General features: G+C 46.7%; 6 protein-coding genes across 6 annotated transcripts; all 6 read left to right on the top strand.

The window, feature by feature from the left end:
* Positions 1-1,293: 1,293 nt before the first annotated feature.
* N7532_001435 (uncharacterized protein) lies at positions 1,294-2,559 on the top strand (the record flags this gene model as incomplete). Its single annotated transcript, XM_056613929.1, has 1 exon — positions 1,294-2,559. One exon carries the CDS (start codon positions 1,294-1,296, stop codon positions 2,557-2,559), a length of 1,266 nt encoding a protein of 421 aa, XP_056478970.1.
* Positions 2,560-4,352: 1,793 nt separating this feature from the next.
* On the top strand, positions 4,353-6,750 carry N7532_001434 (uncharacterized protein; the record flags this gene model as incomplete). Its single annotated transcript, XM_056613928.1, has 5 exons — positions 4,353-4,474; positions 4,525-4,735; positions 4,795-5,097; positions 5,148-6,268; positions 6,315-6,750. Coding segments are annotated over 5 exons (2,193 nt in total), but the record flags the coding sequence as incomplete, so codon positions are not given.
* A 703-nt stretch (positions 6,751-7,453) lies between these two features.
* Positions 7,454-9,378, top strand: N7532_001433 (monooxygenase; the record flags this gene model as incomplete). The annotated part of the gene is made up of 2 exons (XM_056613927.1): positions 7,454-7,499; positions 7,595-9,378. 2 exons carry the CDS (start codon positions 7,454-7,456, stop codon positions 9,376-9,378), a joined length of 1,830 nt encoding a protein of 609 aa, XP_056478968.1.
* Positions 9,379-17,408: 8,030 nt separating this feature from the next.
* Positions 17,409-18,782, top strand: N7532_001432 (uncharacterized protein; the record flags this gene model as incomplete). The annotated part of the gene is made up of 1 exon (XM_056613926.1): positions 17,409-18,782. One exon carries the CDS (start codon positions 17,409-17,411, stop codon positions 18,780-18,782), a length of 1,374 nt encoding a protein of 457 aa, XP_056478967.1.
* A 527-nt stretch (positions 18,783-19,309) lies between these two features.
* On the top strand, positions 19,310-20,083 carry N7532_001431 (uncharacterized protein; the record flags this gene model as incomplete). The annotated part of the gene is made up of 2 exons (XM_056613925.1): positions 19,310-19,326; positions 19,447-20,083. The coding sequence occupies 2 exons, from the start codon at positions 19,310-19,312 to the stop codon at positions 20,081-20,083; spliced, it is 654 nt and encodes a 217-aa protein (XP_056478966.1).
* Positions 20,084-21,859: 1,776 nt separating this feature from the next.
* N7532_001430 (uncharacterized protein) lies at positions 21,860-22,404 on the top strand (the record flags this gene model as incomplete). The annotated part of the gene is made up of 3 exons (XM_056613924.1): positions 21,860-21,976; positions 22,035-22,171; positions 22,221-22,404. Coding segments are annotated over 3 exons (438 nt in total), but the record flags the coding sequence as incomplete, so codon positions are not given.
* Between the last annotated feature and the right edge of the window lie 3,257 nt (positions 22,405-25,661).

Raw genomic sequence — 25,661 nt, 5'->3', positions numbered from 1 at the left:
GCTTGGTGTACGCATTCTTGCGCTGGGCTGTGGCCCCGGTATTGTGACCGCCGAAGGCCGGCGTGAGGGATCTAGGGGTGTTTTCAAACTAGACTGAGAAGGAACATCTATCAACATCTATCTACATGAATCAATTGACTTTTGCTTTGGAAGCGTACACACTGTCCACTTAACTGTGTACACAGTACCTAGCTGGTGATACCAACAGGCCTAAATAAACACAATCTCGTCATCAAGTATCGCCTACTCGCGACCCAGAATTTCCCGGCTCTGCTGTGGCGAGTGTTGTAATTCAAAGGAAGATTGCTTATTTCTTCTGGACAGAAAACTTGAGGGTTTATATACACATGCGACCTCCAGATTGATTTCCAATCAAAGCTGGTAATTCCGTGAGGTTAGGAATTGATTCCGTTACGATACGACATATCACAACACTGGTAAAACCGCCTCTGGGATCGTAGACGGGAACTCTACTGCTCCTGTGACCTCAATCTGTTCCCAGGAGTCTGTTACGGGTTCCATGACCGACTGAAGTAACTCCGGAAGCATGTAGGTCATACCTGTCAGCCTTGCTGCTCCTTGTGAGGGCCTCACGTATCCGTAGATGAGCACATCGTCTTCGAAATGAATAATCAATATCAAAGAAATCTATAGTCGACTCTAGATACAAGACGTAACGCACGGACGAAGAGAGATGACTTCCTCGCGTTCAGGAGAACCCAGACAAGTTATGTGGGTTTTATTCGTGCCTGGGAACACTGCAAGCGATCACATGGTGGATGAGGCTCCCAGGACCTATCCAGACATTATGAAAAATGTCAAGGGAAGCAAGCAGACACCCAAGTTGATAATACAATTGTTTATTACTCTGTACTGTGAAAAGATACTATAGTACAATGAACATCAGGAGAGCATGATCATAATATCGGACGTGGAAACGGTACCGGTCTGATCGACGTGACAGGAATGTATCACGTGATTTATACATATACATTAGACACCATGTGGGGCCCTGCATGTGCCTTAAAACGATCATCGAATTCGCGTATGGGTCCACGTTCTTCACATTACCACCCATCGTCATAAGCGAAATCTCGTCCGGGTTGTACCTGACGTTCATTTGCTGCTTCTAGTGTCGGAATCCCCACCCCACTAGCCCTTTACTGTCACCCTTAGTGTGGTGTCGCTCACCAGCGAAACCGGCAGTCTGAACCCGCCCCCACCCAGTGGATAAATACTGATTCACATCCGCTGTCCTGAGACCCAAAGTTCTCCCAATCCGCTACACGGATCATGGAACATTTATTTCCTGCTTTCGTCCGCGTTCTCCGGAACTTGGATGATGCTGATGGCTTGCTCGCGATCTTTCAAGAATTTGAAAACAACCCCTCGGCTCTTAGTGCAGAGGATCGCACTCGGCTTCTCGACTTTCCTGACCTTGCAACCCAAGTCGCAAATATTGCTGCCACAGCTCCAACAACCTTGAATAAGCAGGATTTCTTGAGGAAGGCTGCTGAGTCACCTAGAGATCTAACTTCCTCTGAGATTAATTTGTTGAAGAGGCGCTACTGGGGAAAGCTTACCTTCGACGAAAACGAGGCATTCGAGGATGCTCTAGATACGTTAGCAGGTGTCTCCTATAAACACCGCACGGAAACCTTGGAGCGTCTGCAGAATTTCCAGAGTCATCTCTATGAGCAGTATGAAGCCAAGGCAATCGCAAATGCGTCTGATGAAGAGGTCCGACGAGTTGATGAAATAACGGAAGCTCGCAAACAAGAGGACTTGGATATAATGTTGCAAAAAGGGCAGCCCTGGCTACGTCAGCTATGGCAAGAAGATCAGGGCAAAAAGCCGTGGGGTTATGCGATATTTGAGAACCCTCAATGGAAGGCCGAGAATCCCGATCGTTGGGAATCTTATGATCGAAAGTCGTCGCATTCAAGGCATATGGCTTTTAGCGCGATAGCATCCGGTGTCACAATCCAAGCGAGATACTCTATTGAGCCTTTAGATTGGCCTTCTAAAGCGCCTACGGATGACGAAAGCTTTCCTGTGATCTTAAGCGAATTACGGAAGCAGTTCAACTATCTCCGATCGTACCCTCCAAAAAAGGGAATAGCGGATCTTCTGAACGAGTTGTCGTGGGGAACTATTAACTCTATGCCAGAGGGGCTCACAGAGGGAACTCTGCGGAATGTTTTTCTATATCTAGATGGCAATGCTGCAGCCTCTGTTCTGGACAACCGGTTAGCAGATGATTTTTGGATATGGGCCGTCGACCCAGACTATGTGGTAGACACCGAAAACCAAAGCTCTAGTGGGTACAAAGGATACCTGCGCGTTCGTCTCCAGCAGCTTATAAATAATTTTTACGTCGCCCGGCGTTGGCATGCCGATGAGATCTCTATGGAGGACTTGTGGAAGGCGGCGCAGAAGGATCCTCACAATGGCTCGTTTGTTTCAATGGAAGACGAGGAAATATTTTCACAGGACTCAACTTGGGAAGTTGCAACCGCCGTTCGACCAAAACACGCGAGGCTGGGAGCCTCCGATTGATTGTATTTATGTGAAGCCAATAGAAAAAACAAACCGCCTTTTTTGGCAGTTGAATACACGTTTCACTAAGCTGAACAGGTGTAGATAGAAATTGCTTGATAAAATCATAAAACTTTCGTCTATTAAAATGCTGCTGGTACGCCCCCACAGAATGTTTCTGGATTCTTACACTAGTGTAGTACAGCGAGACGCAATATCATTTGAAAAACATAGATAGCTACTTACACATGTTCGAACTCGTTCCAATACAGTATGCGTCTCCGGCTATGAGCCCTTGGCATTCACCCTTCTTCGTGTTGAGGGCCGGGTTCATTTCGTAAAGGCAATCCAAGGAGATCCCTGCTTCGTTCGCCATGTCTTGACAATATTTTCCATCCTTTGGCGTCATCCACTTGTATCTGGTATTCCAGTCTGAGTAGGACCCGGAGGTTCCACCGCAGTGCCCTGAGTAGTAGATGTAGTGCTGAGAGCAGTGGACGTGGTCGTCCCGCGCTGCACACAGTAATACACTCTGGTTTGACTAGTCTTGGTGTTAGTAAGTGCGTTAAATTAAGTCAGCCAGAACGGGTTAAGAGGGACTGACACGCCCGAGCAATCTCCGTTCAGAGAAGGGTTCCAAGAATAGAACTTTTGAACTGCGATATCAAAATTTTTGGCAATATCGACGCATGAGTCGTTTTCTGTAGAGCATTTGTAAGTTTTCCTGTCAATTCTTGTATGAGATCCTAGGGAACATCTTACCTCGAGCCATATAAAAGTTATTTTGGTGCAGTCGGATACCATGCTCTTCTGGTACGCGGTTGGCGTCGGGTTAGGGGAGTGCGAAATAGTGGTTAAACTAGCGACCGGGGTTACTCTTTTGCTGGTGTATTGGAACTGAGAGCTGCTCGAACCCCCGGTACTGTTTCCAACCGTGTTCACGGGGAGTTTCTTTGTGTTGTCTAAAGTAGAAGGCGAATGCGGTCCCCACTACAAAATTGAATACATGAAGAAGAGCAACTATCACTTTCTAAGTTCGAGCTCTTTTGGCAGCCAGCAAAGTCTTCATACACGGGTATAGTTGGTTAAACACTAGTGAACCAATATCTACCAGAGATCCCGGTAGGGACAACAATAGAGACTCAGGCTCTTCACAGTGGTTGTTCATCCGGCAGAACAAAAGGACGCTATTTTAATTCACTTTCAAGTGGTGAAGTTCCCCACGCGTTCGACCACGGGAGAACACATCAATGGGGGCGAGCCATTCGTTCCTGTGCTTCCTCTTTGGTCAGAATCTTCACTGCGTCCTTGGAGAAGAGATAACCAACACCAGACCAAACGGTTGTAATAGTCACGGTGAATCTATTTTCCGTGATCAGCTCTGATCAGGATCAGTTCAGGCCATGAAAAAAAAAGGCAAGAGTGGAGGAAGGTGGGGAGGAGGGAAAGTTTATTCGAGGGGCTATGTTAGCGCTTTAGGGTAGTTGTCTCAGTAGCTAATGATACAAAAGAGACTAAAAAGACAAAGCAAAAACATACAACAGCCTTTGTATGTCGGTGGTCACCTAGCGCCCACGATTTTGTCTTAGGCGGCTCGCCGCCCTATCTGGCCCGGGTTCAGGGTCCGTTCACCTCTTCACCTGAACCACCGGAACTGGCATCCAAAAGGTACATTCGCGCCTTTTCACCAGGGCAAGAATTAACGAGACCCCCATCGAGCACTTTTTGACACATAAAATGGGGGGTTTTCGCTCCTCGTCACCCAACTCTTTATTCACATCGCTTTTCCCCCTTGATGATTTGATTTCCTGATAATGACACTCGATCGAGATTTTACTCTAATCGATTTAGACGGCATCGACAATAAGGAAATACGTCGCCATGTCTTACCGCGGACAGAAAATGGCTATCAGCGAGCTTTGGCTTTCTTTGACAAGTGAGAACAACAATTTACGTCGTAAGCCTTGTTGCTAGCTAATAAATTAGATTCGTTGAGTTACACCCATGCTCCAAGAGTCCGCCAAACATTCAAAACAGCAAGGGGTTCTTAAAATGGTATGCTGTGAATACGCGCGGTCGCATCGAAGAAAAGCCTACCGTAGAAGCATTGCAAAGTCTCCGCCGAGACTTCCAGGCTGGAATGCAGAAGATGAGGGGCTTTTCATTCTCCCCAGAGCATTCCACTACACTTGGAGAGGTTTGAGCCCAACAATTTAGAGACAAGAAGAGAAAAGAACTTATCTAATTGCTTGATAGTATATCATCGGATCCCTACGACCATTTTTATCCACGGCAGAAATGGACAAAAATGGGTTTTCTCCGAATGACCTGATGATTCTCATGACACAGCTTTGGTGTCAGGATTCCCATGAATACCGTGGAGATCCTCCAGATCGAACGAGAGTTCAACTCAGTGCTGCAATTTTACTTTATTGCTTTACGTCTGCAAGAACTGGGGAGGTCCATGAGTCAACTACACGCCGTGGCCTAGCCCGGCAAGCTAATGAAAAATGTTCGGATGAGACACTTGAGGCCCGCACATTGGCAGCGTGTTACAAGGTTAGTCCTGACTGCTATACTGGTTGGGCTATTTCCACTGATACAGTCAGAATTTTACGCTTACTATCGAAATGGTGGATCAACAGCCGATGCTTGTTCTCACATACCAAAGAGAGTTCATCAAGGGGTATTGGAGAAAGACAGGATGGGAAATCCCTATCCATGCCTTTTATGAAACTTACAGAGAGGACACGTCGCTATTTCTGAACCTCTTGACATTTTTCTTGCCTATGGCAGTTGCAGATAATGCGCTAGAGAACTATTCCTCTGTCAGTGCAATTCTAGACGCGGCTGAGGCTTATACAAAAGGAACTACCCAGAACAAGGTTTTAGAGGTGATCAAGTTCAGAAACGAAGTCCTTGATATCCCAATCTTTCGCCAGTATACCGAATTGCGCATTACGAAAAGTACTGGCAGATCTCGCGGTACCGACGCATTTGGCAAAAGTCTTGTTGGACTAGGACATCGCAGCGGATACACTCGAAATATTACGGTCCGGGCCTGTCGCAGATGGGCGCTCATGCAAGCAGACAAGAATCACAGTGAGACGGCGAGAATGAAATTTGGCGGCCAGACAAAACGAGAGACATTTGGAAGGTCATACGCCCATCCAGTGAGTGAGGTCGATGGACCCGCCAACTTCCTTGGGATCGCAACTCGTGAAGAACACATCCAAAATCGACGTGGAATGGGGATCCATCACAGATTCGACCTTTGCCAGTATGTCCCCGCAAAGGCACAAATCGAATTCCAGAACAGAGAGGATGTGAAAAGCTTAAGCGCAGAGATGTATTCTCTCAGTGAATGCCTGCAAGCTACCACAGAGTCCCACGCTAGGCACAATATACAGAAGGCCCAGAAGTCGGTTTACAGCAAAATCCAACGTCTTTACAAAGATGCAGTGGATCTCATTCAGAAGTCACAAAACAAAGAAGGCCTTAGTCACAACAACATTGCGAAAAAGTCCCTTTTTCACTATCGTCGTCGGGTCATGCCTTACAGAGATATTCTTGCTGAGCTGCTCCCGAGAAAGTGCTCACTACGGGACTGCCATGGTCGAGAGGCTCTGCAAGCACTTGAGCATCTATGCTTAGAGGATACAACAGTTGCATATCGCAACTCTCTCAAGCCCAAGAACGGTAAATGTATTTGTGGAGTCCTAATGAAAGAGTAAGTCTCTATAGAAGAGAATGTCAATATTAAGCTAATAGCATAGTTATATGTCACACCGACAATGGCTTCACCTCTATAGATGCCACAAAGCTTATTATAGCTGTCACAATAAGCTGCAGTTCACAGAAATGTGCTTTGAATGTGATATCTGGTTCACAGATGCTGGCGAGTGGGAGACTCACTGCTCTCAACATCTTGAAAAGCCGACAACACTGCTTCGCTGTGATCCTTTGATCTTTCGCAACGCTCCCATCAAAGCAGGCTTTTGTCCCTTTTGTTTGGGAAACAAGGATCTTTCTTCTTCGAGAAGAATGTTTCAATTTATCATAAGCCCACCAGCATGGCATTCGCATATTCAAGGCCACTTGACAGAATTGAACAGTTTTAAATGTACTCATCCGGCCTGTTTACTTGACTTCGATGACAAAGAGCTGCTTATATTTCACCTTATGGATACTCATTGCTGGCACCCAAGGAAAGAGTCACCTAAGAAAAGGAAACATGATCAGACTGGATAAGGCTGTTAATCCAGAAAGGAGAACTATACGGGGATACAGTAGCGACCAGTATTGCATTCCATATTGAAAACATAGATTAACGATTTCAAATCCTAATCACATGACACACTAAGCCTTATATAGATATTTCCGTAATTAATGTTTTGTTCCAGGTTTGTATAGTAACATTGATGCAAGTATACTCATGTACCGTTACATGTCCAAAAATAGCCGCGTCCCATAAGCCGCCATCGTAGATTGCGAATCAGTCAATCAAATATATTATCTGATTGGTTCGGAGGCTTATGCATGCATTCCCGTATACACGCTAAGTGCGGTGTATCGCACACACATATATGTATGTTGACAGATACTTGCATTAAGTAAAAGTACCACACTAACTGCCTTGGCGTCCGGTCCGTGTTCTGCTAGCGTCATATTCGATGCCGCTGTCACTGTTAGGCCAGACATTGGCACGGTGAGACCCCACCGTGGTGGCTGCTGACTGGGCGCCTTAAGCAGAGTACTACTTATATATAGGGACGGTGGAGATGGCTGACACCCTGCCTCTCTTCTGTAATAACAAACTGACGCCTACCTATGCACCTACCAAAGTACTCACTTCAACAAATGCCAATTTAAGGACTGTTAAAGTGGAGCGAAAACCAAGCGATTAGGTCCAGTAATGATAATTGAAACGCAAATAGCTGACCTGGCCATAATTGGCGCTGGTAAATTCGCCCCTCTCATATCCTTAGACTCTTTTACCCCATATGTTCATCAGGAGCTTCTGCAGCTAACCACAATTAAAAATTGATCGCGACAGGCTGGCACGGTCTCGCGGCCGCCAAATCAGCACTCGCGCTCGATCTCAGTGTCAATCTGGTGGTTCTGGATTCCGCCGCATCAGTGGGGGGTGTTTGGGCAGAGGAACGCTTATATGCGGAACTCAGAACGAATAACCTACTGGGATCATACGAATATGGTGACTTTCCTATGAGGGACAACGTTCCCGGTTTAGTTAAACCCGGTGAGCATATGTCAGGTAGAGCGATGCACGAATATCTGAAAGCGTACGCTGCCCACTTCGGAATCCTCGACAAAATTAAGTTGAATTGCAAGGTTGACAGCGTGGAATACTGCGAGGGAGATGATGGAGGGGGAAAAGAGTGGGTCATTAAATGCACAACAACAGCAGAACCAGGACACGAGAAGAGCAATACTATACGGGCGCGGAAACTGATACTCGCTACGGGCCTTACCTCGCAGCCGCGTATTCCTACATTCTCTGGCCAGCAATCTTTCGGCGCGCCATTGTTCCACGCAAAAGAATTTGCCCTTTACCAAGACACCATCTTCGCTAAACCCAGCAATGACAACACAGGCGACCAACATGAAGGCGCCCGTGACGACCACACACCAATAACGGTACTCGGCGGAAGCAAATCCGCGTGGGACACCGTCTACGCCTGCGCATCAAAGGGACACCGCGTCAACTGGGTCATTAGAGCCTCTGGGACTGGGCCCGCGTGGGTGAGCCCGGCCGCTGTTTTCTCGCCATTCAACCTCCTCCTCGAAAGCCTCCCTCTCGTGCGTGCCTTGGGCTGGTTCAGCCCCTGTGTCTGGGTGAGCCACCCGATACGCAACTTCTTACATGGGACATGGCTCGGCTGTATTATTGTGCGTCTGTTCTGGGCCTGCCTGGAGTGGGATATGGTTCGGGTCAATCGATACAGCGATCATGAGGAGACGGCGAAGCTAAGACCCTGGTTTAAGCCTATCTGGATGGGGACCGCGGTGAGTATTATCAATTTCCCGGGTGATTTCTTTAGATTGATCCGGCGGGGTCTGGTGAAGGTGCATATTGCCGATGTTGAGCGGCTGGAGCCTTATAAGGTCGTTCTGTCCAACGGCGGCGACAGGCTGGACACGAGGGCACTTATCCTGTGCACAGGCTGGAAAGTATCTCCAGGCATTCGGTTCTTGCCAGATGGAACCGAACAAGAGATGGGCTTCCCGTGGGCTGCGGACCCAATTGATCAGGAGTTCGTTTGGCAGGCTCGCAAAGACATATATACGCATCTGCCCATGCTCCACACCGGCCCAGAGAGCAGGACCTACCACACGAAGGATGTGGAGAGTCAAAATGAAACCGTTCTGCACCCCTTCCGTCTCGCGCGCTTCATTGTCCCACCAGGACTATGGGACGACCATAGCATCGCCTTCCTAGGGACCGTAACCACGTTCAACACATCCTTTGTTGCCGAAGTGCAAGCCCTGTGGGCGCTAGTCTACCTTAACCACGGCTCTGAGCTTCACCATCATCATCAAGACAAGGAGTCAATAGTTAGCGAGACAGCACTACACACAGAGTTCTGTGCGCTGCGCTCCCCGGCGGGCCATGGGGTGCGGACTGCCGACTTTGTCTTTGAGGTCATGCCGTATTTGGATCTCTTGCTTGGGGATTTGGGCTTGAAGACTGCGAGGAAGGAGTCGTGGTGGGAAGATTTGTTTGTTCCGCATCGGCCGAGGGATTATGCGGGGTTGGTGGAGGAGTGGAAGGCGCGACTATCTTCATCCCAGGAGGGGCGGAAGATAAAGGATACTTAGCGCTATAGAGAAGACTCTGTACGGGGTGGCTCCGCGTTACTGTTCATGGTAAATACTTTGATGGGTTTCATTTATGGATGTTAGCACAAGGGGATCTAAATGACCCTAGCCACTAGGCAGACGGCATGAATCTAGATTACATATCACACTGATAATGTTGAACTCCGTTGACCATCTTCCCTCGATCAGCTTTCTCGCCAGCCTTGTCTATGATTCCGAACATCCAGCAAAGCACTTGGGTTGGAACTTCCGAACACGGCGTAACACACCGTCAAGGCAAGAAAAGCATATAACAGAGCCGATTGGGAAAAGATCGGATGGGAGGTGCGGACACTCATGAGACCATGAAAAACCCTGACCCGATAGAGGCGCTTCATGCTACGGTAGAAAGGCTCACACAAGAAACTGCAAGAGCGATCGACCGTCAGACTTCGGGCCTGCAGTTGTCTCTCTCTGCAAAGCGGTGGTCCACCGCGGATTTGAACTCTCCACAAAAAGAGGTAAACCAGGAGTGGGGGCATCCTGCCAATTTGCTTCCGATGGGTCGATTATACGAGGTTGATCTGCATTGTCACCAAAAGAGCTATTGGTCATGGCGAATATGTCCAGAGGAGGGGTAAGCTAGAGCTGTACTACGTAAGGGGTTAGCCAGGTATGCCTGATACCCACTGAACACCGGAAGCCGCCACATGGCGATAAGCAATGATAATCACGAAACAAAGCTGTCAAGCCTTGCCTACCAACTTGACTAGAGATGGACACTAAAGGCAGCGTCAAACCCTCAGCAGTGAAGCAACTGAGAGTGGAGGAGGGAGGTTGACAGATTGCGAACGGTCGCTGGTTTGCTTAATTTGCATAAAACCTGCTAGTCATCCATGCTTTCAGGAATTTGTATCGATACAGCCGGTTACAAGACCAGGTACTATTACAATGTATATTCATAACTCGTAATTTACGCGATTCCACATCAGGTTCTCAGACCACGTGATTAGGGGTTGAAAGAGCAACACTCTGTTTCCAGATATGGAAGGCAATAACGGGCGGCACTGTACCCCACTCTTGGACATGGCTATTCAGCATTCGCCCACGCTGCCCATTGTGTTGCATGGTAGATTGGATCATACTAGAAGAACTGTGTCGTAACACGCAGTACACTAGCTCCGAGACCATTTCAACAGGTCAGCAGGGTGGTCGATCACTTCATCAACCAACATATCATTTCTTCCTATTCGCCATGCCTAGCACTAGTCCGTAAAAATATCCTCTGATTGACAAGAGTTTTACTATACTATTTTAATGTACTAGAATTGAATATGTAGAGCTTCAGTCTAGAAATAATTCAAACATTCATTGCCTCCTCAACTATCTCAAGGTCCATCTTATTAAATATTCACTGGCCTTGCCGGGTCTCCGTCTCGTCTGGGGGTCGATGGCTGGAGTGGAAGCTCAATTATGTCGACCACTCTAGTCATACGTGATGCAACTACATTGGAAATCCCAGCTCTAATCTCTTGTTGCGCAGATACTATATTGGATCAGTATGATTTCAGCTAACCGTGGCAGTCCACAACATACCAGTTATCAATGATTTTCCCTTTGATTCCCAAAAGATTTCCGGAATGACTTTCTCAGCGTTAATACGACCGAAAATCTTGAATACCCTGCCGTGTCGGCTTCCCCAATTCATTGGCTCCGCGTTTTCAACGTCCTCATTTTGCGAGGGTACATAGATTCCAAATCGCAGATTCTGATCAATGTTTAAGTTAATTATATTATGCATTGTTCAAGGAGATATGCTCACATAGATCCCTTCATCCTTGGATAGGAGCTCATTCATCCATTCGTAGGCATATTCCAAGTCGGCTAGAGGCAGTCGTTAGCTCAGAGACCCATTTGTCTGATGGGCGTCTCACAGTTTTTGTCTATCTCCCATGCAACAAAGATGTCTCGCCGTCGTTGCCCTGGTAGACTCTTTTCAACAAGTAATCTCAGGTATGACAGCTGAGCTGCAATACCAATCCCTGTCGCCACCAATAGAGCCTGGTCATAATCACTAAGCTCTATCTCTCTGCCGTATGGTCCATCTACCCAGACCAACAGGTTGCTCCCGCAGTACCCAGCTAGCCTGCGGGTGAAGGTAGTGGATTTCTTGATCAGACATTTTATAGTCGTCAGACGCCCATTATTATCTGTTGTAATTCAAAGGAAGATTGCTTGTGTTCCTTCTGGACAGAAAACTTGAGGGTTTATATACACAGGCGACCTCCAGATTGATTTCCAATCAAAGCTGGTAATTCCGTGGGGTTAGGAATTGATTCCGTTACGATACGACATATCACAACATTATCAATTTCCCACCAGGCTATTTGGAAAGGATGGACCTGGAAGGGTGATAAATAACTTGCCCAGGGAATCCATAGATATACAGATGACCCTGGTCTGATTGCAAACTGTCGATTAATCGGAATCACGAGCGAGACCGCATCAGATCCCGGAATTTCCACAACTGTGGCACGAGTGCCTATCTTGGAGTTTCCCGTGTTTCTGAAAAAGAACATTATCAAGCGATACCCAGTCGTGAGCCCCAGGAGAAGAGTACCAGCAAACATATAAATTCGGGTCAGGCGAAAGGTCTTGGTATGGCGCCACACCGCAATCAAAATCAGGAGTGATGTTATGAAATGAAGCTGGGAAAATATCCGTCTTAACCACCTCCGAGTAAAACCAGTCAGAAAACATATCGCAATACCCGACGCTCCCTATGTGCCGTTAGATTAAATCAATTTTACAGAAGCTCTGGAAGAAACATACCACAGTTCCATAAAGTTGTTTTCTTGTCTGTGGGTGCTATCCTGCTTGATGAGTCGCTATTCCTGTATGTAGTAGAATTTGAAGAAATGTCATGATACCCAATGTACCATGGACTTGAATAGACGAGCGCAAAGATATACCCAACAGGTCTGCGACCAGTGCTAGGCGATCGCTCATGATAAGCGGCATAAAGTTGATAATAGCGAGGGTCGCAGCACGATTCCCGATGTCTCTCAGACCGTGCGTCGCCAGAAGATTGCTCAATATGGTTCCAACCAAATATAAAAGCTGAAGGAAAACCCATACTCGTGATTTCTGGCGGAATACGAGTGGATACAAACAATATTTCAGCGCTATAAACCGGATTCTCCAACCCAGAGCTCTGATGGCAAATCGATAAAGCCGAAAAAGAATCATGAGAATCATAGATCCCCCCAGAATAATGATGTACACATTAAGCGGTTGAAGAAACGCCATCATGATCGACTGATGGCAATAGAGCCAGGGAGGGGCGCACATGCCCTAATATGAAAATCTTTGAGGGAAAATAGGCTGGCGTATCGCTTACAATCCGCGCTCGTAAAGGATCGGATCTATTTATAGCAAGAGGTAAGTATAAAGAGCGGTTTCCCATCTCCAGAAGTCCACTTTTGAAGTCCACTTTTGAAGTCCACTTTTGAAGTCCACTTTTGAAGTCCACTTTATTCTAGGAACGCACCAAGATGAATGAGCCACAACACATCCGAACTCCTGACCGCCGTCGAAAGACGGTATTTCGCAAGATTCGACAGCTATGCAATATTTTCGAGCTTAGGGCAATAGTTGTTCTTGTAGATAAATCCGATCGTCAGTGGATTTATAGGACAGATGGTGATATTCCGTACCTTGACCAAGTGGGTGTAGCGGAATGCAACTTCCTACATACTTTCACTAACAAATAACAGGCTATCCAATTCCCCACTACTCGTACCGATGATGACTTCGACCGATTTTACCCAATTCGCTCAAGTGTTCCCTTGTCGCGGCCTCAAGCGGCTCCCTTGACTAGACCTGGGCAGAACCCATGGGCCGGCCCAAATGGGTTGACCCATTTGGGCCCATGGGCCGAAAAATCGATTTTCTGCCCATTCATGGGCCGGCCCATTTGGCCCATTCGACCCATTTTAGGGCGAAAACTAGTGTACATGTGACTTTCATAATTTATGTACTTTACGCGTGCTCTTGGCTGTAATGCCTTGGTAACAAGAATGATTGATTGCTCTTAGTTATATACGATATTCAGTTCAAAGAGGGCATTTTGATATTACTGTAGAAATCAACTATATCTCATAGCCATCTAATAACCTTGAACGCTTTCGAACTCTTCCTGAAACACGCTGTGTGTTTTGCTCAGGCAAATCAGGCTCCTCAGGCTCAGACTCCCCCTCAGGCTCTTCGGCAGGCTCATTAACACTCCTTCGCCTCTTCGAATCATATTGCGCAGGGCCTTCTTCATTATCACTAATCTCCAGAATGCCCTCCTGCGTACGCTCATCCATCTCTTCTTGTTGGAATTCTATCTCAGTCTCAGTTGCGTACTCCCGAACGAAAGCAAGCTGCTCCTCTTCTAGATCAAATCGAATCCCACACATAAGAAGCATTAGATCCTGAATAGTACTCGATTGTAGTGAGCCACGGCGATAGTGGCAGATATCACGCGCGGAGTTAAAGAGACGCTCTACGCCTGCGCCTGTGGCTGGGACGGAAAGGAAATCTCGAGCGAGAGCTGCGAGCACTGGAAATCTGTGTTCATGATCTCTCCAGAATTCGCGCGGAGGCATTGATACCGTGCCTGTTTAAGGTATTTAAATTAGAAAGAGTGTTTGGTTTAAGAATAGAAGACCACTTACTACTCTCGAGATACTGAGTGAGCTCAGGGACTGGGGCAGTAGGCCGACTACCACAAGCGAGTAGTAGATCAATCTCACTCGTAGGCTTCACAGTCTGTAAACCTCCAGTCTGTGAGAGAGAGCTATATACACTATCCTCGTAGTGCTTAACTCGGGCTTCGAGAGCTTGTCTGTATTGGGCAGCAAAGTCTTTCTCGTCATCCCGCCAATCTGAGGTCTGGAAGAATTCAAGCTTATACTGCGGCGCCAAAATAGTCCCAGTTGAGTATATATCACTAAGACCTTCAAGGTCAGTCATCATATAATAATCCCTGAGCTTACTTTCGGCTGCTCTCAGAGCATCAAGCATTTGTCTTTTCCATCCGATCTTCTTCCGTTGTAGCTGGCGGATCCGGCTCTCAAGATGATTAAAGAGACGATTGTAAATACTGAAAACAGTATGAATCGTTATGTCTTTTGTTTTTGAGAGAGCAGTTGTGAATCTGTAGAAAGGCTGGGTGATACAGATCAGGTAATCAACCCGCCGCCACTCATTTGATGTGACCTGAAGATGAGAATGATGAAATTCGGAGCAGAACGTATCAAACACAGGTTGTAGCTTCTTAGCCCGGCGGAGCATTAAGAAGGTCGAATTCCAGCGCGTCCTGACATCCTGGATTGGGAATAATCGAGGTGTATTAGACTGGAGGTTTTGGAAGGATTCACGGCGCTGAGGGCTTGCATTGATGAAGATAGCGAGGTTTCGGATCTAAGCAATTGTATAATTAGTATATGTTTGATAGGTAGAAAGAATAGTTTAAGATCAAACCTTCTTAAGTGTATTCGCCATACTATACTCTCTTGCTGTTTGGCGAGCTATTTTCGTATGCTCTTCAGTCCAGACCGTATCGACATTCTCATTCACTGGGTTGGCTTTCATTTGACCAAGGAGCTGCTTTAGGCTCAACTGAATCACATGGGCGAGGCATGGTACTCGGATAATAAGAGTATCAGAACGAAGGCCCTGAGACTGAAGAGAGTCTTGCAGAGATGAAATAAGAGTCGAATTGTTAGACGCATTATCAGTTGTGACAGCTAACACTCGCTCTTTGATCCTATGCTTTTCAAGCAGGTCTAGAACAACTGTGCTTAGATAAGCCCCAGTATGAACACCAGACAGAGGCTCAAATCCTAGTAAAACCTCCCGATATTCCCAATCAGCGTCAATAAAGTAACCAGACACTGCCATAAAGGCCTGTTGGAAAGGGGACGTCCAACAATCTAAGCTTATTGAGAGCTTTGCCTTTGGTGGAAGCTTCTGAAGTATTTCTTTCTGCTGATCTTGTGCTTTTGTTTGAATTCGACGCTGTAAGGTTCTTCGAGAGGGAAGGCTTATAGCTGTTGGCGATTTCTGAGCTAGTTGTAGAAGCTTAAGGAACTCGGGATGTTCAACAGTCGTAAAGGGAAGCCGTAAGGTAGTAATTGTAGAAACTAATTGGTGTTCCCAACGGGACTCGCTGAACGGCTCTGGTGCGATTTTTGCCTATTAAGTAGCAAAATTAGCTTTGATCTAGGAATAAATAAATGAGAGACTTGCCTGCTTCTGTAGTAGCCGCCGGATGCTTGATTGACCCTTTGTTTTACATATTGCCCGTTCTAGGTGTCTTCGTAGAGCAGTTGTTCCTTGCTTCCCTGCCGTCCCTGCTTTGGTATGAACTAGAGAGTTCGGATGGTTCAAAATTGCTCCGCAGTTCTTGCACATCACCTTAGGTTGTCCAGTAATAAAATGGGCAACCTGTTCGAAGTCTGCCCATATATCTGCTCGCTGGCCCTTTCGATCCCAGAAAGTAGATTGGTGCTCAGAGTGCCCACTCTGGGTCTGAATCCACCAATCCACGAAATCCTCTTTATTCATATCTTCGCACAGAACGTAGGTTTGTGCTGGATCTGTGGAGCGTCTGAGAGAGGTGGGAACAGAGAGAGGGGGAGGAAGCTGCGTTTGGCTTGCGGAGTGCTCGGGCGCGACGCTATCCGTTAAAAGATAGGATGAATCATCAAATTCCCCACTCTCTGAAAAGGGTACTGAGTAGATATCCGATAGTTGAGACATGATAGTTTGGTAAGAAAGCTCAATAATCCCAACGTTAGAGAGAAATCATCGTTGACTATAAAGAGGAGATAGGTTGGCCTATATTTAAGCTAGAATACAGAGTCCGTAGATAGCCTGGGCTATCATGCCAGACGCAGATATCCCGGGATAACGCGTCTCCTATGTTCGCGATAATTGGCTATTTAGTCACTAAGTCCCACATCTGAATATCTTTTATTAGTTAGTCCCATGGGCCGGCCCATGGGCCGGCCCATTCGCCTTCGAAATTCGTGCTACGGCATCCCCCGCAGTTTTTATCTCATCGATAACTTTTTTTTTCACCCTTCCACGTTCACTATATAAAAGATTTATTCCATCCCTACATCTAATTCGTAAACAAGAAAGCCTTTAAACATACATAAAGTTATATTTTATTATACGATACTTTAAAAATCCAAGCAAAAATGACCTGCGTCGAGATTTCAGAAAATAAACATCAAGAGCTGAAGGACAATTTGAATTAATTGATCGTGAACACTTCGATATATATATATATTCAAGTTAGAAGAGATTACGCTGTGCGTAATCTATTCTGTAATTCGGTATAAGATTTAAGACAGCTATAAATTACGCTAATAATTCTGGATATTTATTTATTTATTATGCAGATTTGGGGGCCAAATGGGCCAAATGGGCCAAATCGTGGGCCGACTGACCCATTCGTGGGCCAGCCCAAATGGGCCGACCCACGAGGTTTTTGTCCATGGGCCGGCCCATGCCCAGGTCTACCCTTGACTACGGCAGCCGACAGTGAGGTAGGGGTCAAAAGTCGAGGACCAATCATTCGGCTCACCGCCCTAGACCCCGCCGGCCTGACCGCTCAAGCCAGCATCCACCAACCAGGTTTCGGAAGAGAGATACCGCTGGTTTGTGGGTCATATGGTAGGGGGTTTTTAGTCATACTAAGTCTATTCGGCTTGGATCCAAACCTGGATTTCAAAATACATCAAAATAAATCTCCATGGGACTGAATTCTGGTTTCTTTACTAATTTTTGACCAATTTTGCTCCATTTTGTATGCCCCAAATGACCTGAATACTCTTTTTTTTGACTACGCTGACCACCTATAGAGACCTGATATGCCATTTGGTCGCCCACGGCTCGACGTGGAGCCATACAAAGACCAAATTACCATGCTTCTGGCACAGAAGATACCTATAAGCAATATTTTAGACATTTTACACGAATACTACGGTCTCAAAATGTCACCGAGGACATTCAAACGTCGCACGCGGGCCTGGGGCATCCAACAGCGAGCACCAAATGGTATCACCAATAACAGAGCCTTACAAATGCGTGTTGAGACCCTTATCTGTGAGGGTAATCTCTCTTCGAAAGAGATTCTTCAGGTACTTTCGCTCGATGAAACACCTATCTCTACCGACACACTCAGGCGAATTCGTAGCCTACTTGGTATACGTCTTCGCATTGACGACCAGGATGATCAGGAGCAGCAGGAGGACGAGATACTCGAGATATTAGTGGACCAACAGGCCATTGGCCTTGTTGAAGGATATGGAAAAGGTCACCTCTGGGCCCATCTACGCCGTCATGGTCATGTCTTCGCCCGAGACCGAATCTTCGATGTATGGTGCTCTCTACGGCCTGACGCCCTCCTACGTCGCTCGACCGGTCTACAGCGGTCTCGCGGTGCATACCGATGCCCTGGGCCGAATTTTGTATGGCATATTGATGGCTATATGAAGTTAGAGCTCTTCGGGATCGAGATATATGCTGCGGTTGATGGGTATTCGCGCTATGTTACCTGGTTTTACGTGGGCATCAGCACGCGGACCGGATTCAGTGTCCTCCACCAGTATCTGAATACAATATCGACCACTGGTTTCCAACCGCGCGCGATCCGCTCTGACTATGGTACAGAGACCATGCTGATCGCAGACGCCCACTATGCATTAAGAAAAGCTGGCGCTGAAGCTGTTGATGGCCACCCAGAACTACAGTTTACCGACTGCTTTTGGTACGGTCGCAGCACCCAAAACCAGCGCATCGAGTCCTGGTGGGGACAGCTTACAAGCTCTACGAACTTCGTATGGCGTGAGCTTTTTAGTTGGCTTCAAGAGCGAGGCTACTACGAGGCGTCTAAGATCGACAAAGTTGCACTTCTTGCTGTTTACATGCCTTCAATTAAGGATACATGTGCGGAGTTCGTGCTCACATGGAACTCCCATCGGATCAGGAAGCAGAAGGGTCGCCCCTATAGCGTTCCAGGCAAGCCATGGTTGAACTACTATTACCCAGGGCGTGACGAGGAGGATATTAAGGATTATAGGCATCATATTGACCCTACAAAGCTTGATGCTATCAAGACTGACGTGGGGAGTTGGGATACTGACGTATATCTACCTACAGAGACTATACACTGGTGCCGTACTCAGCTACTGGGCATGGGCTTTGACCCTGAAAAACCACCAGCGAGAGACCATGGCACCCACCCATATGTCAATACCTACCTTCGGTTACGGGAGCTCGCTGTCGATCATACCGAAGGGGGCCTCTTTCCCGTCCTCTCACTATGCGAGAAGCCAACTATGCCCCCTAACTGGGCGCAGGATTAAGGGTGCGGGCTGCGGGCCCGCACCGTGGTGGAGATTAATGGGGATCAATGGAGATCAATACCTATATTTGGTAGGACCTTAATGACTATCAATCATTAGTTTTTTCAACTTTAGTGGGAGACAGGGTGTAGAGGGCGTCCTAGGCTTTCTGCACCTACTCTGCGCCCTCTGCATCTCCTAGGCTACTACATCTACAAAGCATGGCCTCTCACTATTACCCAAGCGACACACCCGATCTCGTTGATTTAACAGACACATACGATGACTCACCATCCTCCTCGTCTTCCGTCTACTCAGGAGCACCACCGAGACGACCTGGTCAGCTCATACCAAACGAACACCTCCTTCCTGAGCCATACAGCCTAGTCAGCCAGCGAATAACGGGTAGGGTAGCAGGGAGGCATCGCAAGCTCCATATGCAGAAGAGCAGACCAGCGCAGATGCTAGCACCACAGCAGCAGAGAATTCCGACAATTATCCACTTCTGTCTCTGGCGAAAGCCATCATCAGATCGAAAAACTTGGACGATGGACGAACTCAGTAAGTATGACTCTATTACTTGATTCTTTCAAGGCGCGCTTGCTAATAGACGCTACACTGTAGCTGACGTCTCCCAGTGGATCTCTCCCCACCGTGTCTTTAACTTCCAAGACTTTATTACAAGAGACCTTCTTCCTGCGCTTAGTCCGGAGCTTGGAGCCTATAATCCGATACCACACATCGACCGATACCAGCTCGCGACTGGGCTAAAGGGCCAAAAACCAAAGAAGGAACCACAGTGGTTATCCGCTACTGAAAACCATGCACGGTGCGCGGCAGAGCTCGCTTCGCAGTTTACTTTCGGTAGCCAAGCACGCCAGATCTACCTTATCATCATACGTGAAGAAGAGATAGATAAGGACGTGGTCATCAAGCCTGAGTCCGAGTCAGAGCCTCTCCGTGAGGCAAGCTTGGTCAGTAACTGGAGCAATCCAGAGACCCCAGGGCTAAGCTTCCAGTCGCGTACCGCGTCACAGGAGGAGATCCTCGCTGAGAGACTTAGAATTGCTAGTGAGAAAATTGTTCAGCTAGAGAAAGCACACCAGCAGGAGACATCGAAGGAGATACCGCAGGAGGACATAACGCAGCGAAGAGAGGCTTCAGGTGCCCGGCAACGTGGGCGCCCGCGGCGACGTGGTGGTGTCAGGAAAGATAGAGCTAGGTGTACTCCAGTGGCAGCACTCTCGGCACTATCAGGGGCCACCTCACCGCGGCGTACGCGCAGTATGGCCCCTCGTGGTGGAACAACAGAGTCTGGTTAGTTAAAGTAGCTTTCAAATGCATATCTAGGCCATTTTGAGCACCTAAAATCATCGAAATTGGTCAAATTCTGGCACGTAAACAGATTATGGGCACTTGGAGAGCTTTTTTTATATGGTCATATGATCCATAAAACCAACGTCACCTTCTCTACGAAACCTAATTGGCAATGTCAAAATTCCCTATCCATAGATTCTGGCAGAAAATTACGTACCTTAGGTGTCGAGATTACTATATTAATCCTACCGCCCGTTTTCTGCCTGCCAAATTCGACTTTTGGCCCCTACCTCACTATCGGCTGCCGTACCCTTGACACCCCCAACGTTCCGAGTGTGATAAGTGGGGCAATCGTCAGCGAACCGCCGCTTTCTTGGCATTTTCAGGAATATAATAACCGCCCTGTCTACCCTCTTCTAATACGTGCATCACTATTCTACCATGAAAAACCAAAAATCTTCTGATTACACCGAGATTACTCGGTTGGACCATATCATTCTTCAAAATGGCGGGAAGACCGTGAACTCTGAGCGCCTTCCAATTTTCCTTCAAATTTCAAAAAATGAAAGACCACCCTCCCTTGAAGAGCTCCAATACGAGATAGGGCGCCTACGCCAGGAAGTAGCCCTGCACCAAGAAGCACAAAAAGTCCTTATGGGGCTTTTTGTCGACTCTAAAGATGTCTACGGGCTGTTGAGAGAAGCACTCTCGAAGGCTTCTTATAGATGCACCAGAGAGCCAAGTTTCTTGGAATTAGCATATAACGTCCAAGATGCTGGCTTCATGATACAAGAAAGCCTGCAGCGGGTATCAGAAAATCTAACTGCGTCTGAAAGCAGACTTCTTGAAGCTTTAGGAATTTGTTTAGATGATACGAAGAAAGGGGATTTCTCAGTATTTTAATCATAATGCTCGAATATTTACAGTACCTATGCTAGCTCTCATTTTGAAAAATTATTTCCAAGGACTCTAGTAATCATATCCCATTTACGTGCATACTGACTATTCGCGCTGCGTAATCGGTGGTTTTGAAGACGTAGACTTGCTTGCAGCTGTTTTGACTCCTGTAGTTCTTTCTGTAGAGTATGATTGACTGCCATAAGCCCTCGAAGCTCGTCTTGGAGATGTTCGACCGTTGTCTGGCGCCCGGAATTGGAAGATTTTTCTTTGTAGATCGCGCGGATATTGCCATTTTCTAGCCTCTCAGCCAGCTCAATGTACGTATTAGTTGACAAGTCACTGAGGGGCTTGTCAAAAATATGGTTGCTGGAGCTGTCGCATACCCATTGATATCCATCTCTGTCAATTGGTTGAAGGCGAACATTTGAAGGGAGAATCCGTAGTCCTAGCTTGTCCTCTGGATCTCTGTTTGTTAGCTCAGTCCCGAAAGGGTCATAATTGTGCCCATGTCTTACCAATGTGAGAAGCAAGCTTTTGGCGACAGTTCTGTCGCTCAGCAGCTCGTCTCCTGTTTGCAGGCCTGGACATGATTTTCAAGAGCTTGAGAGATATGGTGACCACTGCGTAAGGCTGCGTATATAATGAGAGACAGCTGTGACCACAGTGCGTGACGCACTCACGAAATCATTGGGCGGACTATCTCATTAGCCAATCATTATTTGCACTATTCTTGGAAAGGTCCCCAGGATAACCCACTATCATCAGTCGATCATTACTATTTTGGGTCTGGGATACGCCCACATGTGATAGGCACTTGCACTAGCCGATCATCTCGTCGGCGTCTCGCCCACGCATAGAGCCCGAATAGAAAATGTATATCAATGTCGACGATTGTCTGCATGTCCATGCTTCTGCCGGAAATAACCAAAATGGAGACTGTGAACCTGCTGCTCCCGGGCTTCCAAGGTCACCAGCTGCAAGCCAGTGTTGTAGGCCAAGTGAGTCTACCTTGCCTTAGTTATGTATTGACTTCGCTGACACACGCCCCCAAAAAAGGAAAATAGTGCTACAACCTATGCAGTAACCTGTCCTACCACAATCCCTGCCAATGAATGTGGTATTCTTGGAACAGGAATTATAGCCATCAGCGCACCGACTTCAGTTGAAGTTATCAACATCGATAGGAATGACAAGTGAGCTTACTGAATCGGCCTAAAAAGGCAATATTTTGATGATCTATAGTACCGCCTCGATATCCTGTGATGTTTCAGGAACAACATCTGCATTTTGTCATGCGAAAGAGACAATCTTCGTCAAGGGAACCCTTGCACCGAAGGATCTGAACTGGATGGACGTTCCAATGGCCACGATGAGACCGAATCCTGACAACACCAATGCCATAGGCACATTTGAGGGAAGTGCATGGTGGTACATTTTCGCAAATCCGTCTATTACAATTTGCAGCTTCTTTATTCTTTTATACTTTGTCTACTTTGCGCTTTTGCGCTTTTGCTATGTATCTAGTCTGTCTATATAAGTGAGAGATACGTTTCGTCTATCTCCAGGACATCAGCAACATGAAGCTACCTCTCACCTTTCTGGTTTGGTCGGTTCTTTTTACTCATGGCCTATCTGATATTAAAGTTACGCCGGTTTCCTCTCTAGATCTGTCGTTGAGCACCACGCCTTTTGTATCGCATACAACGTTACCCATTCAATCTCCAATTTCCATATCCATTTTTTGTTCTCATTGCCTTCCTTACCCTACTCAATCGTCCTCGGCTATATCAGGGCGCAGCAGCCACCGACAATTTGGAAGTACATCTCAAGCGAGTATAGCCCCAGTTAGCACATCGCGAGCAAGCACATCGCGAGCAAGCACATCGCGAGTAAATACTTCGCGAGCAAGCACTTCGCCAGCAGACAGAACGCCCGCGAGAAGCGTGTCAGTAAATACTGCTCGACCTCAACAAACAAATCAGAATGTTCCCGAAACTAGTACAACTGCTTTGTATTCCAACCCAATGCCAGAGCCTTCTAGCACAACGAGCTCATATGGCAGCATTAGTGCGGGAAGCAAGATCTCAGGAAAGCGAGGAATGCTCATCATAATGCCTGTCACCTTTGCGATCTTAGCGTTGCATTTCTGAGGTATTTTTAGAAGCGCATAAGCGCTGAGTAGATAGCCAATCGGTAGCAAATGGATTTTCAAGTTGTTACAATCTAAAAAAATGTTCAACATAACTAAAATTAGCCAATGGCAACATGCTTACGCGCTATGCCGCTAAAATTAGAAACTCATATATAAATATTGTTGTGAGCCTCTCTATGATTATCTGAATTCAACAATGGCAAACTCTCGGAGATGTACGATCTTTCCTCGGGCTATCGATCTAGATGAACAAGGAGTGAACGATGTATCGAGAACCAATCACACCGAAATCTCGACAGAGGAGACTGTTATCAATAAGGTCTCTCGACTTCAAAAACGCCCCAAGCAGTGGCTCGGCTTGCCTATCAAGGAGCATATCACTCCTAAGAAAGCGCAGGCACCATTTTGCAAAAACTCTTCTCCCTGGTTGACCTTTCAAAAGTTCATGGCTGAAAGCATACCTGGAAAAACTTGCCTTGCACACAGGATTGACAGTCCTAGCGATATCGTCGCGATTAAGCAATACAAATCTAGCGGCATCGATAAAACCCGCCATCTTCTTTCTACGAGCCATATAAATATTGTCAATCTATTGGAGACATTCTGCGAATCTAAAATGGTCTACCTCGTTTATGAAAGGATGGAAATTTCACTTGAGCAACTACACTCCGGAGTTGCATTGAAAGAAGCTGATGTTGCTTTTATTTGCAAAGAGGTAAGAGAAAGTATGAGGAATGTTTTGGAGTGTTTACTAATTGACAAGTCTCTTCACGGTCTTTGGTATATCCATCGTGACCTTTCGATATGTCACACGAGGATTGACTGCAGTAATATCTTCATTTCTATGGAGGGAAGAGTCAAGATTGGTTGGCATATTTTCTCTTTTAGGCCGATGATGAGTCTAATTTAAAAAGCTGATATAGGTTCCTCTCTGCTCGAACACCATCGGGGATCCGAGCAACATGATATTAAATGCATTGGCCATGTTGCTATTGAGATCCTACGTCCAGGGAACACCTATGCAGATTCTAGTAGGACGAGTATCCAGACATTACCTGATTCGCGTGTCTATGTTCGCCAATTTCTTGAGGAGACTCGGAGGAATGGAGTTACAATCCAAGCTCTATTACAGGTATGTGAAGGTCGAAAGTAATTTACATGGCTAATTCGAACTAGCATGTTTTCCTCTCTCACGCTTCTGAAGTTGGCGCTCTAGTCGTCCCTGTGATGAAAGTCAAGCCATTTGTCTGCCATGACTATGAGTAGGCTCAATGAGAGCACGATCATATGCTCGATCGATAAAACGATAGAGACCATTGCGTAGATGGACCATAAGGGGGGGCTCGGCTCCAGTTCGGGAAATTTTTGGTCCAACAAGAATGAGTTTGTCTTGTCTGGCGGTTGTATATAGATTTTTGATTGGTATCACCCGCCATATGTCAGATACGCAACACATGAACATCTGGTTTCGATCTGCCAGCCAATTTGCAGTTGCCCGAAAATCTGGCGTTTCATTGTCACCAGCTGAGAATCTCACAAACTTTCTTTCGTTCCACAAATAGAATACTAGATATCGTTTATCTTCCAGCAACTCGTGGACAACGCTTGACGGCCTGATGCCGGGTTCAATAGTTTCGAATGGAATTTCGCTTTCTTCCTCAAATGCGTAATCAGGGTCCAGAAAGTTTGAGCCAGAATCCTCGTCGGAATTCGCAGTAATAGATGCAGAAACCCAAGATTGTTCCACAGAGTCATTAAATTCCTCACCAGTGTGTTCTTCATTCTGGAGAGGGGTCTGATTGTCGGAAGAGGTACTATAATATGACGATGGACTATAATGTGACAATGGATTATAGTGTAGCGAGGGACTGTGGTGTGGTGATTGACTATGGTGTGGTGATAGACTGTGGTGTGGTGATTGACTATGGTGTGGTGATAGACTGTGGTGTGGTGATTGACTGTGGTGTGGTGTTTGACCGTGGTGTGGTGATAGACGGTGGTGTGGCGAGGGACGGTGGTGTGGCGAGGGACTGTGGTGTGGAGGACTGTCACTCGAAACCTCTTGGCTATCGCTAAGGTCTCCAAAAAATGACACAAAGATATCTCTTTGAATGGCAAGAGAATTTGGATATGCCCGCCGCACCGAACCCCGGTGCATTAGTATCCCGAGAAAAAGAAACTCTCTGTATTTATTATAGTCCTCAATTGATGGACGACTGCAACGCGACTTCTTAGGGAGTTCACTAAGATTTGTGGTGAATCTTGCACTCTCGTGTGAGGCTCTAGTGACCCCAATTGTTGGTAAGGTATTCCCAACGTAATGCGCCATTTCTGTTCTTCTCTGAGTATCCACCACATATCGATCAGTTGGTTGAAGCTGGACCAGAAACTCAGAAGCAACATCCTGATATGGAATTTCTCCCCCAACCGATTGTATCTGTGAAATTTTGCTGTTAGAAAATCCTAGGCGAGTTGCTATCTCCGCCAGTTTATACATCCTCTCCGATGCGAACCCTTGCCGTTCGGCCGTA

Source organism: Penicillium argentinense, assembly GCF_028826775.1.
Source record: "Penicillium argentinense strain IBT 30761 chromosome Unknown utg000002l_segment0_segment0, whole genome shotgun sequence".
NCBI lineage: Eukaryota > Fungi > Ascomycota > Eurotiomycetes > Eurotiales > Aspergillaceae > Penicillium > Penicillium argentinense.
The sequence above is the reverse complement of the archived record's forward strand: the minus strand, read 5'-3'. Positions and strand labels throughout refer to the sequence as shown.